The sequence below is a fragment of the Trachypithecus francoisi genome, unplaced genomic scaffold, assembly GCF_009764315.1.
Source record: "Trachypithecus francoisi isolate TF-2019V2 unplaced genomic scaffold, Tfra_2.0 Lachesis_group2, whole genome shotgun sequence".
Taxonomy (NCBI): Eukaryota; Metazoa; Chordata; class Mammalia; order Primates; family Cercopithecidae; genus Trachypithecus; species Trachypithecus francoisi.
In genome coordinates, this window is record NW_022681465.1 from 158,039,629 (window position 1) to 158,055,087 (window position 15,459).

Sequence of the window (15,459 nt, forward strand, 5' to 3'; positions counted from 1 at the left end):
TGATTTAGTTCTGTATTGTTTATGATCATGTATGCTTTACTTCACTGTCTGATGCTAAGAGCTTCCTAGAATTCATTCCTTAAGGAGTTAAGTCATGGCATTTAATTATTTGGCAGGATGTTTTAAGTACATATAATTATTATATCTTCCCTCCATTTTGTGATGGTGGTGAGCCAAGTAATCTGCATCAAGAGAAAATAAATAACACCTACATTAATGCTACCAACAAGGAGCTCACAGTACTTTGGAAAAACTCATTATAATTTTAGCACATAGTGGGTGTTCAATACTTCATCATCTACCAAACTAACATCACCACACCCTTTCCAGGTAAGAGAATCTAGGCAGGCCAGGTGTGGTGGCTCACGCCTGTAATCCCAGCACTTTGGGAGGCTGAGGCAGGCGGATCACCTGAGGTCAGGAGTTTGAGAACAGCCTGACCAACATGGTGAAACGCTGTCTCTACTAAAAACACAAAAATTAGCCAGGCATGGTGGTGGGCACCTGTAATCCCAGCTACTTGGGAGGCTGAGGCAGGAGATTTGCTTGAACCCGGGAGGCAGAGGTTGCAGTGAGCCGAGATTGTGCCACTGCACTCCAGCCTGGGCAACAAAGTGAGATTCCGGGGGAAAAAAAAAAAAAAAAAAAAACAGACAATCTAGGCAAAGAGAAATTATGTTGATTCTATTCCTTAAGTCAGACCTTGGAAGGTCAACTGCACGACTGTGGCTGAGACTTTGTACTTGGGAGTAAGCAGTTTTAAATCCTGACCACTATCTCGGGCAAGTCCCTTCTCTTTTCTGAGTGCCCGTCTGCTTCTTGCCCTATCAGACATTTCTCACATAGGTTCATGGCAATGGTAAAGAATAAGATTAGACAGCACACTGGGTATGGCTTTATAATCACGGGCATTAAGTGATGGTTTTTTTCCTTATTCATTCCACTTGGTCTTAACTCTTACCCTTCTATTGTTTGGGGATGTTAACTGCAAAGCAGGGACAGAATTTGGGCTAAAGGGTCTTTTTCCCAATCTGGTAAATTAAGTATGTGGTAAGACTTCTGGAAGAGTAGATCTGAGGTACTTTCTTTTGTGCACACTAATAGGAGGTGTGAAGGGAAAGCAGAATTGCAATTTCCAGCCTAGGGACGCCAAGCCAGTCGGCCTCGCCAAACAGGTTGTCTTGGATAAAGAAGGATTTTCAGTCCTGCTATTGGCTGATGGGACCTCCCGCCCTCAGAGCCGCAGATTGAGCACTCTCCTCCCAAGCATCGCTGAGCACTTGGGTGTGGAAGGGTTGCCTGATACTGAGGGTGGGGCGCCTGGAAGACAGGCGATCAGGTTCAGCTCTTGCCTTGCCCTTTATGGTTAAATGTTCTTTGGAAAGTTTCTGTATCTCTCAAATCCTGGGGGCATTATGATCTTTCTTCTGCCTATCCCAAACCATCTTCAGCCAGTACTGTTGGGAGAATACAAGCTCCAGGGCAGGGTCCCTGGTCCGTCTGGATGACCCCTCTGGTTCTGGCACATAGCTGGCGTTCTATGGAACCAGGTATTTATGTAAAAGCAGAGACAGTGGAATGTGAAAACGTTTCGCAAACTCCAAAGCGATTCATAACCAGACAGAGGTCCAATCCTAGGGTATACGAGCTCTCTTTTAAGCACGGATCACAGTTGCTTCCAACGCCACCGAGACGCGGTGAGGACAGGTGCATCCATCTTCTCTGGGCTTCCGCTCTTGAAAGTAGGCCAGGGCGCGCAGCGGTTGAGGGTTTCTCATTCCCAAGGGGGAATCAAACTTGGAGGAAAGCAACCACCGGCCAGGAGCTGGGCGCGTGGAAGCGAGCCGCGGTCCGAGGCGCAAAGAAAAGCCCAAACCTCGCCCCCGCCACCGCGCCGGACGAGACACCTAAGTCCGGGGACAGGTATGTGCCGGGGAAGTCAGGTGCACTGCACGGCACTCCCCCGGTAGGTACACGCTCCTCCACCTACGAGTGACCTAATTACAAGGTGCCAGCCGCGCCCAGAGGTGGAGGTGGTTAATCCAAGCGGCCACTCGCTGCCCGTTCTTGCCCCCAAAGATGAGGGAAACCCACACGTTTACAGCGCCGCTGCACCCCGGATGAGCAATGGGGTCGCAATTCTCGTTTCCGTGATCGGGCTGCCAGGCCCCAGGTGAGGAACTGAGTTCATCACCAGAGCGGCCTTCCCATGGGAACCAGTTCCAGGCCGCCAGTAGCCCCGGTTTCCATCCGATCTGCGCCTGCGCGCGGTCCAAGTCCTCTCCTCTCGGGGCTTAGTGCTAAGGGATTAGTCAGTTCGCCGCTGTGCGCACTGCGCATGCTCCAGCTCCATCCTTCCCTTCCCCCACCACCCCGCCCTCCGGGAGCCACGCCCAAAAAGTCAAGGCACCTCAGTTACCACCGGCTACGTCGCGCCTGCGCTTTGACTCCCAGTTTGCGCCCCAACTCCGGTCGTGCGGCCGCCCGGGGTGGGCTCTGCAGTTGCGCAGCTTGCTCCCCGGCCCTTTTCCCCTCCGCTCCCCGCCGTCTCCTGACGCCGGGCGTGACGTCACCACGCCCGGCGGCCGCCATTACAGAGAGCCGAGCTCTGGAGCCTCAGCGAGCGGAGGAGGAGGCGCAGCGGCCGACGGCCGAGTACTGCGGTGAGAGCCAGCGGGCCAGCGCCAGCCTCAAAAGCCGCCAGAAGTACAGGAGGAACCGGTGGCGGGGTGTGCGTGTGGCCCGTGTGCGGGCGGCGGCGCGGGAGCAGCGCGGAGCGGCAGCCGGCTGGGGCGGGTGGCATCATGGACGAGAAGGTGTTCACCAAGGAGCTGGACCAGTGGATCGAGCAGCTGAACGAGTGCAAGCAGCTGTCCGAGTCCCAGGTCAAGAGCCTCTGCGAGAAGGTGAGCTGTAGTACGGCTGCGGACAGCTGCCGCGGGGCCAAACCCGCCAAGGAAAAGGCGGCCGTGAGGAGGGTGCAACATGGCGGAGGCCGCCGGCCCGGGTCCCCCGAGCCTCCGAGACCGGCGCCCATCCCGGCCGGCGGCGGCTTCCGAGCGACCCGGCGCCCCCTGCCTCCCGCGCAGGGATTGGTTGTCGCTGCCACCGCCGCCTAAAATGGCGCCGTTCACCCGACTCCTGGGTTTTTGAGTCTCCCGGCCTTGGCGCCAGACGAGGTGGCAGGGGGAGCGGAGACCCTGTGGGTCAGCGTCGGGGACGGTTTTGCGGGTGCGCTGGCTTGGATTCTGCTGCTAGGGAATGGAGCCTGGGCCTCTATGGTGGGCTGAGTAAGAGTCTTTCCGCTTGTACCCAGGCCTAGTTAGCTCCAAAGCTGCACAGAGGATCCCCCAAAGGCAGTCTTGTTAGACCATATCCCAGAACCTATCTAAAGGTCACACAGCTTTAGTACCCTTTGGTGGCTTGTATTAAACTCACCAAGCGATCTTCTCCAGAAACCAAGGTAAGGGGTGTCTTTAAGAATTTAAAAATTATTCTCTTAACCTAATTTCTACGAAGGTCATGGTGGTAGGTATAAGGGAGGAGTTTAACTTATTTTTCATAGTTGGAAGAAATCGGGAATTTGGTGAGTCATACTCCATAAGGAGTTTTTGGATTGGAAATCAAGTGTCAGTTGAATCTATGATTTATATGCTGACTCAAAGCCTTCTCTAAGCTTAACACACTTGGCATTTTGCCATTTATTTTTAAAATGAACAACATAAAATGGGAGAGCGGTAAATTTTGTATCTTTGTTGCAAAAGTTACTTCATAGTATTTTGTGACTGCAGGTAGTAGTAGTAACTGTCGACTGAGATTGTATTCCAGACATTGTGCTTAGTGTTTAAATAATGTCTCACACTGAAAATAGAATGTTGTAGTCCACTTAACCCTAAATTTTATATTAGCTAATTCCGTTTTGTTTTCCCCTGGGGATTGGGGAAACAGCTAGCTAATTTAGTTATTAGCTGTGTGTTGTATTTTTAAATTCTTGTAACTCAGTTTTCTAAAGTACACAAAATGCTGATCTCTGCTGTGAACATTTTAACTTCACTTTTCAAAATTAACTTTGCAGCATGTCACTTTAGTACGGAATGGTGGAGTATCATATTAGCATTTTGTATTCATGAAAAGAATCAATGGAAAACTATTACCCTGATCTGTTTGTGGTTTGATGTGAAAATTAGGTTCATGAGTTTGATGTATATGTTTTCAAGACAGGCTTTTTTAGAAACCATGTTGTGAACAATTGGAATTTAAGTAAGTCAAATTTAGATTTATTTCTCCCAAGCCTGAACAAAACTACTACTAGTGGATGAGGTGGTACATCATTTGTTGGAGAAGGCTTTTAATGGTAGCGATGTATTGAATCTCCTGTTTCTTTACCCTCTCGCATCAGATGAGGTTGGTGTTTATTTTGAAGGTTTAAAATTGGCCTTTCAAAATGAATGTATATTGCCAGGTCTTAATTTCTAGGTACTATATATGATGATCTTACCGATTTTTGGAATTCATTGCATTATATGACTTTTAAGTCAATAGTTGGCCAGTTGACTAGTCTTTTGAAGAAAACATGGAAAGGAGGGAGGTAATGACGTAACTGGAAGACTGGACTGCGAGTTAGATTTGGACATGAGTCCTTCCGCTCCCACTTGAGTAATTGGGACAGACTTTGGGACAGCCACTTAACTTGGTCCTTGTTTTCCTGTCTATAAATTAAAATGTGTTCTGAGAATATACAGTCAATTCCGTTTTAAATTAGTGTGTTTAATATTGAACACCTATTGAATATCCAAGATTGCATACTCTTTTGAGAGAAATGAAAAGCAATGAAGAGTAAGTACGCTTATTGTCAAGGAGTTATAAATCTAGTTGGAAAGAAAAGCATAGTATGAAAAGGTGTGGGAGATGGAGCATGGAAGTAGAGGGTTTGTGCTGGAAACTGTTGTAGAAGATATATATTGGATGCTAAAGTGGGGTGAGTGAAGCTAATGCATCTAATATTGCTTTCCACATCTTTGTAAAACTAAGATGTAGTGAGGTAAATCTCCATTGCTTGCTCTGCTTACGCAAATTTTAGTTCTGAGTGCCAAAAAAGATGTAAGTAATATTTGAGAGTAGGTGTTTTATATAAAAGTTTCCATGGAATGGATCCGTTTTGGTGGATATCATTACACAACCTTCATACTGTTTATAACTGGTATTTCAACTTTGAGGATGATATTAAACTTCCAAACTAAATTAATTTGAAGACAGTTTTTTTGAGTATGTGGAATCCATGAACTGATATTTTTTTGTACAAGTCTTTCTAATGAAACAAAAGCTGTCTTTCACTGTTAATGTTTGTGTGCCAATGGCATCTCTGGGTGAAAGCTACGTATGTGCTCTTTGGTGTGATTGCCTTCTAAAGAGTAATTTTGAAAATTTGAGGACTAATTTTTTTCGTTAGTATATAATAATAGTATTTTTTTGAGAAAAAAGATACTTGTTTGATAATAGTTGATAATTTTTTCAATCATAAGAAGGAATGATAATGTAAAAGCCTTCCTTCTACCCACCTAAAGATGCCTGATTTGAAGGGAAAATATTTAAATAGTAAAGATGTATACCATAAGAGGTCATTGTTACTAAAAAATCCTGAGGCCATTATTTTGTTATCCCATTGACAATTAACACTGTTACGTATTCAAAACTGGGAAAATCTAAGTATGCATTTATAGACAAGGGTGAACATGGTTTTTATATTACTGACTAGCTAAAAAGAATTTTAACATGTGATTAAGGTTTATATAAAAGCCAAGGTTGTTAATGTATCGTATATTTTGTCATATTGAGGATCATAATTTGTTGATAGTTTAATAATTTGGTGTGCAGTTTTGTCTCAGGCTCAGTTCTATAGTCAGCATTACATCAGTATGACTGGCCTGGTATGTTTCAATCTACAGATTGAAAGGACTAAATAGTATCAACTTGTTTTTGCATTGACTACAGTAAACTTTTATCATGTGACTTCAGCCTTGGTTTAGTTTGGGTATGATTCTTGGCTTTGTGCTTAACAAACGTGTGGAGAACGTTGTTTGATAGCCAGACTTTTTTTTTTCCAAAGAAGTTCTTTACCTAGGTATGCTGTTTTCCATTGCTCTGCAAGCACTATAAATAAAGTGCAGTCATTAGTCATTAAAATGTTAGTTTTAACATTTGTTACGTGAGTATGGAAATAACAAACTGCTTGCTTCTAATTAGATGAGCTGAAAAATATTTGACCAAGGCCGGGCGTGGTGGCTCAAGCCTGTAATCCCAGCACTTTGGGAGGCCGAGATGGGCGGATCACGGGGTCAGGAGATGGAGACCATCCTGGCTAACATGGTGAAACCCCGTCTCTACTAAAAAAATACAAAAAACTAGCCGGGCGAGGTGGCGGGCGCCCTCCCAGCTACCTGGAAGGCTGAGGCAGGAGAAGGGCGTAAACCCGGGAGGTGGAGCTTGCAGTGAGCTGAGATCCGGCCACTGCACTCCAGCCTGGGCGACAGAGCCAGAGTCCGTCTCAAAAAAAAAAAAAAAAAAAATATATATATATATATATATATTTGACCAAGATGACATTCTTGTATGAAGTGGGTAATATATTGGTGTATGTGTGTACATTTCATTTTAAAGGCTGTTTGGCTCATTACCTAGAAGTGATTTGAATATTGAGGACAAACAGATGGGGGAATCTTGTTACAGAACATTATTTTTATCATACTTTTATAAGGTAGTTATTGTTCTCAGTTACACATACAAACCAAAGACTCAGAAAGGTAAAGTGACTCAACTAAAGGGGCTAAAAGTGAGATTGCCAAGGTTTGTGGATTCTAAGCCTGATGTTCTCGTGTTGCTTCACAGATCCCCTTCTCTTTTCAGAGGTAGTGTAAATAGTGAAAGATGTAGGTGAATTGGGGCCAAGCTAAATTGGGAAGTCAACACTTTCGTAAAATGAAACTTTTTTTTTTTTTTTTGAGACAAGATCTTACTCTGTCGCCCAGTCTGGAGTACAGTGGTGCAATCTTGGCTCACTGCAACCTCCACCTCCCAGGTTCAAGCAGTTCTCTTGCCTCAGCCTCCCTAGTAGCTGGAATTACAGGCACCCGCCACTGTGCCCAGCTGTTTTGTATTTTTAGTAGAGATGAGAGTTCACCACGTTGGCCAGGCTAGTCTCGAACTCCTGACCTTCAGTGATCCACCTGCCTCAGCCTCCCAAAGGGCTGGGATTACAGGATTGAGCCAGCAGTCCTGGCCAAAAGATTATTCAAAACATTATTTTTATTTTCATTGCTTGAAAGCTTCCTGTTCATGTTACGTACTGTTGTCCCACTTTGTCCTGGAAAGAGTAATTATTACTCAGTTTTGGATGTAGCTGACAAGATTTGCCCCTCAAATAAGATTGGTGAGATGAAAACCCTAGATAATTTCCCTTGTATTCACAGTATAAATCATGATCCAGAGACTGAGCTCTAAAGTATTCTAATAAAGTATAACTGACTTTTTATATTGTTCATTGCAGCTGAAAAATGCCTCTTTTCAGCAGGGCGAGGTGGCTCACACGCCTGTAATCCCAGCACTTTGGGAGGCTGAGGCAGGTGGATCACGAGATCAGACAGAGACCAATCCTGGCTAACACGGTGAAACCCCATCTCTACTTAAAAATACGAAAAATTAGCCGGGCATGGTGGCACGCAACTGTAGTCCCAGCTACTCGGAAGGCTGAGGCAGGAGAATTGCTTGAACCCGGGAGTCAAAGGTTGCAGTGAGCCAAGATTGCACCACTGCACTCCAGCCTGGGCGACAGAGGGAGACCCCCCCCACACACACACATGCAAAAGCCTCTTTTCATCCTCTTAGCTTCCACAGTCAAATGTCACGCGTATGTGTGTTTATTTCATGGTCTCCTACGCAGGGAGCTGTAATGCAGCTGGTTTGGAGTTGACTTCATGAGGAAACAGAAAAGGTGAACATTCCCACTATTCAGAAACAGGTTCCCCAACCCTCCCTACATTCTCCATTGGGGCCAGAATTGTATGTTTTCACAAAATTGGCAGTAAGGCTAAGTTGAAGCTCGTGTACTGTAGAAAGAATGAAGGACCCTTCAGGAGTATGTGGGATAACATTTGTATTACCAGTCTGGTGTGGCCCTGTTTTATGGCAGCAAATATGTTCCCTATCTCATGGTAAGTCAGGCTTGTCAGAGTTACTTGTGAGATATCCTTTGCTTAGTTTGGAAGGGGTAAGTTAGGAAAACTAAGAGACTGGGTTTGGTGGGGTCTTATCAGGCTACTGAGGAGAGAGGCAAAGTTATATGTAACAGGGAGACACTATTTACTCTTTCTACTTTGACCCATTTATCTTATATCATTATCATCCTTGGCTGAAAAAGCTGTCAGCCTCTACTCATACACAAGCAGATCTGAATTGGATGAGAACTATGAAGGAGGCAGATTTTTGTTTTTGTGTGTGTGTGGTTTTGTGTGTGTGTGTGTGTGTGTTTTTGAGATAGTCTCACGGTCAGCCAGGCTGGAGTGCAGTGGTGTGATCTCGGCTCACTGCAACCTCTGCCTCCCAAGTTCAAGCAGTTCTCCTGCCTCAGCCTCCCAAATAGTTGGGATTATAGGTGTATGCCACCACGCCCAGCTAATTTTTGTATTTTTAGTAGAGAGTCTGGTTTTACCATGTTGGCCTTGCTGGTCTTGAATTCCTTACCTCAAGTGATCCACCCACCTCAGCCTCCCAAAGTGCTGGGATTACAGGCATGAGCCACTGACACCTGGCCTGTTTTTGTTTTAAATAGGTTTTCTTTTGGCTTCTGGGGCAGAAGTGATAGACCAGGCTGAAGAAGGGAGAGGTGTCTAGTTGTCAGTAAATGATTGGGAGGAGATGGGGTTTGAAAGAATGGTAAAGAACAACCTGAGATTAACTGCTTAATTTTTTTTTTTCTTTTTTCTTCTTTTTCTTTTTTTGAGACAGCCTCGCTCTGTTGCCCAGGCCAGAGTACAGTTGCGTGATCTCGGCTCACTGCAACCTCTGTCTCCCAGTTTCAAGCAGTTCTCCTGCCTCAGCTTCCTGAGTAGCTGGAATTAGAGGCATGTGCCACCATGCCTAGCTAATTTTTGTATTTTTAGTAGAGATGGGGTTTCATCATGTTGGCCAGGCTGGTGTTGAACTGCTGACCTCAAGTAATATGCCCGCCTCAGCCTCCCAGAGTGCTGGGATTACAGGCATGAGTCACTGTGCCCAGCTAACTGCTTAATTTCTTCACAGTGCAGTATTATTGCCTGTTTATTTATTGATCTGTTGTGGATTGTGGTTTAAAATGGATGAACAAGGCAGTGGCGCAGATATGTGTATATCTGAATCTGGGCAGTTTTTAAACTAAACATGACCAGTTGGCCAGTCCCTCTTGCACCCTGTGTTGCCACTTCTGCCTTAGTTTAGTCATGTAGTTACTACTACAGATGGGGATTTTTACCCTGCTGGTGTTGGGGCTGGAAGAAGGTTGCAAACCTTTGTGCTAAATTGGGACCAGGAGTAGAGTGGGAGACAAGCAGTAGCATGTGTTTACCTGGCCAAAGGCATGCCAAGTGTAGTTCACAGGGGTTATGGAGTGTCAGTGATGCTATCGTGTGACAGTGTACATTTGTTTTTGGAACCAATATTTAATAAACCCTCATTGATGCATTATTGTCTCTATTGAGCTTTGTCTAAAAAGCACTACCTTATTCTCGTGTATAAGGATTTCTTAGTTTGGTTTTGCTCTAATTAATAGCACAGTTTTGGATTAGTCAGAAGATTGACTTTGTAGTTAATTCTAGATAGGGAATGTTTTAGAATGCTTGTGCCGGCAGTGGTCAAGTAACTTATTTTTCTGCCGCTCATCATCTGTAAATGAGCAATAATGCCCACTATCTATTTCTTTTGGCTGGCTTTCCTTAATAAAATAGGCTTAAGGATTGATTTAGGATGGGGTAGAATTGTAGTAATGAAATCAACCTTAAAGACCATCTATGCTGGTGGGGCACAGTGGCTCATGCCTGTAATCCCAACACTTCGGGAGGCTGCAGCAGGTGGATCACGAGGTCAGGAGATGGAGCCCATCCTGGCTAACACGGTGAAACCCCGTCTCTACTGAAAACAGAAAAAATTTAGCCAGTCCTGGTGGTGGGCGCGTGTAGTCCCAGCTACCCGGGAGGCTGAGGCAGGAGAATCACTTGAACCCGGGAGACGGAGGTTGCAGTGAGCCAAGAAACTACATATATAGCAACATTTCTCAGTTGTATAAGTAGATTAAAACTTTTTTTTTCTATGCAAGAATGATTGGGAATATTTAATTCATTCACATATGTAGGTTAGTTGGTAAAGATTGAGTTTAGTCTGTTGTGCATATGAGACATAGAGCTTTAAGGATCTTTCCTTTTGGTCAGAGGCAAAGGTGATTATATTGCAGAAACAGACGGGAAAACTCACAAATTTTATATTTTTCTTTTTCTTTTTTTTTTTTTGAGAGGGAGTCTCACTCTGTCGCCCAGGCTGGAGTGCAGTGGCGGGATCTCGGCTCACTGCAAGCTCCGCCTCCCAGGTTCAGGCCATTCTCCTGCCTCAGCCTCCCAAGTAGCTGGGACTATAGGCGCCCGCCACCTCGCCCAGCTAATTTTTTGTATTTTTAGTAGAGACGGGGTTTCACTGTGTTAGCCAGGATGGTCTCGACCTCCTGACCTCGTGATCCGCCCGCCTCGGCCTCCCAAAGTGCTGGGATTACAAGCGTGAGCCACCGCGCCCGGCCTATATTTTTCTTTTATTACAATTTTAGAATTATCCCTCATTGCCAACATTGTTCTTTTATTTAGGTCCTAAGCCTTAGAGCCAAACAGAAAATCCTAGTTACTGGAGTATTACCTGGAGGGTTAAACTTTTAAAGTATAACCATACTGATTTTAATCAAAGAAGATTGAAATGTTTCATCAAATATTACCGGTATCTGTTCAGTGTAATTAATGAAAGACAAGTAGTCATGATATATTGGTCAGTGGTGGACTGCATATGATGGTGGTCCTATAAAATTATAATGGAGCTGAAAAATTCTTATCACCTAGTGACCTTGTAATGTCATAGTGTAACACTTTATGTTGTTTATGTTTAGTTATACAAATACTTCACATTATGTTAACAGTTGCCTACAGCATTCAGTACAGTAAATGCTATACAAGTTTGTAGTCTAGGAGCAATAGGCTATCCAGTAGCCTAGGTTCTTAGTAGTCTATACTATCTAGATTTGTGTAAGAACACTCTGATGTTCACACAACAACTAAATCATTTGATGTATCCCTGTGGTTAAGCAACACATGATTAGTATGAAGAATGTTTTGATAGTTGAAGGAAAATAACTCAAGACTCATTTGCTTCCAGGGCTAGTAATGTGTTCTACATCATGTATCACCCCACCCCTCAAACTGCTAGCCCTATATATTAACTTACCACAAACCTTGGAATTTTTTGCATCATTATCAAAATGACATACCAAATCAACCGTTCATCTTGATGTAAAAACAGTATGAGACAAAATGAAATTCTCTTGGAATATTGAAAGAATTTTTTTTGCCTGTGAATTTAGTAATTTTACTTCTTAAGAGTTTTCAAATGATTTCAGTTCTTAAACTGAAAAATAAAATTCAAAAATTAATTGCATTTTTTCCAGTTTTTCTTGTATGTCTTTATATTGGTGGAACTGTCCAGCTATATGGTAAGGATATGAAATGTTAAATTTACTTGAGCTAGAGTTACAATGAACATTAGAATTAATAATCAGACTTTTTTTTTTCTTTCTTTTTTTGAGAAGGAGTTTTGCTCTTGTTGCCCAGGCTGGAGTGCAATGGCACAATCTTGGCTCACCACAACCTCCACCTCCCAGATCAAGAGATTCTCCTGCCCCAGCCTCCTGGGTAACTGGATTACAGGCATGCACCATCACGCCTGGCTAATTTTTGTATTATTAGTAGAGACGGGGTTTCTCCGTGTTGGTCAGGCTGGTCTCGAACTCCTGACCTCAGGTGATCCGCCACCTCGGCCTCCCAAAGTGCTGGGATTACAAGCGTGAGTCATCTTGCCCGGCCAATAATCAGACTTTTAGTAGTAAAATCACTTTCAAAAATGGAGATTCCTTTGTCAAATAGTACTATTAGTAGTACTAAGATTGTAAAGAGGTTATTTGTGTCTGATTTTGAGTTTGATCCTACAGAGAAGACACGTTAGGCCAGCATTGACATTTTCCATCAAAGGCAGAATTGATGATACAAAAATTTGATTTCTGTCTAGGCATGGTGGCTCATACCTGTAATCCTGGTGCTTTGGGAGGTGGAGGCTGGAAGCTCACTGGAGACTAGAAGTTTGAGACCAGCTTGGGCAATGTAGTGAGACTACTGTTTCTAAAAAACAAAAAATAGGTTTCTTTAGTTAAGTATAGATCATTGATCTGTGATGAATCTGAACACTTTTTCCTCAGTATAGATCTTGGGATTCTTCTGTGTTTGACTACCTTCTTTTGAAGGAAACCACCTTTTGTTTTTTTTTTTTTTTGTTTTGAGACAGTCTCACACTGTCGCCCAGGCTGCAGTGCAGTGGCACAATCTCAGCCCACTGCAACCTCCGCCTCCTGGGTTCCAGTGATTCTCCGGCTTCAGCCTCCTGAGTAGTTGGCATTATAGGCATGCACTACCATGCCCAGCTAATTTTTGTATTTTTAGTGGGGGGGGGGGGGGGGTTTGGTCATGTTGCCCAGGCTGTCTCCAACGCCTGACCTCAAGCCATCCACCCACCTTGGCCTCCCAAAGTGTTGGGATTATAGGCATGAGCCACTGTGCCCAGCCGAAACCACTTTTAATATATTATATCATGATTCCTTTCATGTAACTAACAACAAAAGTGAATATTAACCCCAAATATTGGAACTAGTATTTTGAAGCAAGTTATTTCTTGGTATACTTGAGTGCTAGAATTGGTACTGCTATGTGATTAACTGTTTTTGAGACTAAGAAAACATTTTGCTGGACATCTGATGAAATTATCTTAAAAACAGTGCTTGAGTGTTTTCCCTGGAATATAGTGGCAAGAGTACTCTGTTGTCCATCAGAGCCACTTGCTGCTCTCAGATTGGCCTTGCTGTTGAATGGCATAATATGATTTCGTTGGAGTACCCAAGTCCTAAGACTTGAAGAATAAGGGTTATTATCTCAGTCTCATCTTTTCTCTGAGATAGCATTTGTTCAAGAAATGTTACCTGTTTTCAATGGTGAAGGGAGTGAGAGTCTGTTTAGGAGTTACTGTACACATTAAACATTGGTGACCAGCTTTTAAAGAATTAGAGGCTAGGCCTAGTGACTTACACCTATATCCCACCACCTTGGGAGGCCAAGATAGGAGGATATCTTGAGCCCGGGAGTTCCAGACCAGCCTAGGCAACATAGTGTGAGACCCTGTCTCTACAAAAAAATTTTTACTTTTTAATTTTAATTTTTATTTTTTGAGATGGAGTTTTGCTCTGTCACCCAGGCTGGAGTGCAGCGGCATGATCTTGGCTCACTGCAGCCTCCATCTCCTGGGTTCAAGTGATTCTCCTGCCTCAGGCTCCTGAGTAGCTGGGACCGTAGGCCAGGGCTACCATGCCCAGAATAATTTAAAGTTAATGTCATAATGTTAACGATGCAGGTTTAAGATGCTGATATAAAAAGAAGCTTGAGTAGTTGCCATGTAATCTTAGGATTTAAGTATACATTTTAAAATGAAAAACCCTTAGAAAATGGGGAGATGTGATAACTTTTCTTAACACTTGTAGGAGAAAAATTACAAAGCAAAAATGGGCATAGAAAATTTCTGGCTATATATTTAAAAAATAAGAGAAAATGCCAAAAAGTTACTTAAAATAACAGTTTGAAATAGTTTATACACATACTTAAGAACATCATCTAGCTCTTAATGATTAGATATTCAAAAATACGCACTGACAACTTGTATAAGAGGAGAAATAACTGATGGTAAATAAACATGGGATAAAAAGTTTGTACTCAGAAATGAAAAATGGCAATTAAATTAGATCACCTTTTATATCCGAAATAACTGAGAATGAGTATATTCTTTCATTTATTACTGTATAACAAATTGGCATAACTGAGTTTTATAGTACATATGAAACAAAAAAAAAGTTAATGCTATTTTGCCCCATAATCCCACAATTAAAGCTTTTTGAAAGGAAATAATTCAAATGAGCAATAATACTGTACATGTATAGGTCTATTTAGAAGGGCATTATGTAGTTTTTAAAAAATCACTATAATGTAGAAACTTGAGTTAGTATGAAACATTAGGACACAAAATGAGATGCTGATCAGTTATAAATAAGAGGTCTCTGTGGGTAAAAACTGAAAGGTAATAGAAATAGAGTTCTGGTTGGTAAGAATAAGATAGTTGTATATCTTAAAGCTTTCATTGAAATCTTAACATTTTAATGGTTTTTTTTTTTTTTTTTAAGCATTTTTTTGTTTGTTTTGAGAGAGAGTCTTACTGTGTTGCCTAGGCTGGAGTACAGTGGCATGATCTCAGCTCACTGCAACCTCTGCCTCCTGGGTTCCAGCAATTCTCATGCTGCAGCCTCCCAGGTAGCTGAGATTACAGGCCTGTGCCATCTTACCTGGCTGATTTTTGTATTTTTGGTAGAGATGGGGTTTTACCGTGTTGGCCAGGCTGGTCCCAAACTCTTGACCTCAAGTCATCCACCTGCCTTGGCTCCCAAAAGCATAAGCCACTGTGTCTGGGCTTTTCATTCAGCCTTTTTTTTAATGCAAAGAATTGTGACATGGTTGTAATCATTTTGTGCTTTTATTTACTTATTTTAAGATAACATCATCATAGCTCATGGGAACCTTGAACTCCTGGGCCCAAGCGATTCTTCTGCCTCAGCCTTTCTAACAGCTGGGACCACAGAGTGCGCCACCATCCCTAGATAATTTTTATTTTTTGTAGAGACAGGGTCTTGCCACGTTGCCCAGGCTGATCTTGAACTCCTGAGCTCAAACAATCCTCCTACCACAGCCTTCCAAGTAGCTGGCACTACAAATGTGTACCACTATGCCTAGCTAATATTTTAATTTTTTTGTGGAGATGGGGTTTTGGTATGTTGCCTAGGCTGAGCAGTAATATTTTGAAAGGAATCTTTTTTTTTTTTTTTTCCTGAGCAACAGGTCTCAACAATGCACTTAAAATATTCAGTATACCATGCTGTAAGCAGATGTGCTGTCATCCAGGCTTTGTTGTTCCATTTTTGGAGCACAGGCATAGTAGATCTAGCATAATTCTTAAGTGCTGAAGGATGGCTTACCACTTAAAAATGGTTTTCAGAATGGTGAATGAGCATTGGCTTCAGCTGAAAGTCACCAGCTA

At 43.1% G+C, this 15,459-nt stretch overlaps 1 protein-coding gene across 1 annotated transcript in view; it reads left to right on the forward strand.

Moving 5' to 3' along the window:
• Nucleotides 1–2,208: 2,208 nt before the first annotated feature.
• Nucleotides 2,209–15,459, forward strand: part of PPP2CA (protein phosphatase 2 catalytic subunit alpha) — a 32,198-nt gene continuing 18,947 nt past the window's right edge. The window contains exon 1 of the mRNA XM_033181204.1: nt 2,209–2,906. Coding sequence (XP_033037095.1) covers nt 2,805–2,906 — 102 coding nt within the window. The 5' untranslated portion in view covers nt 2,209–2,804. The remainder of the gene's footprint in view (nt 2,907–15,459) is intronic.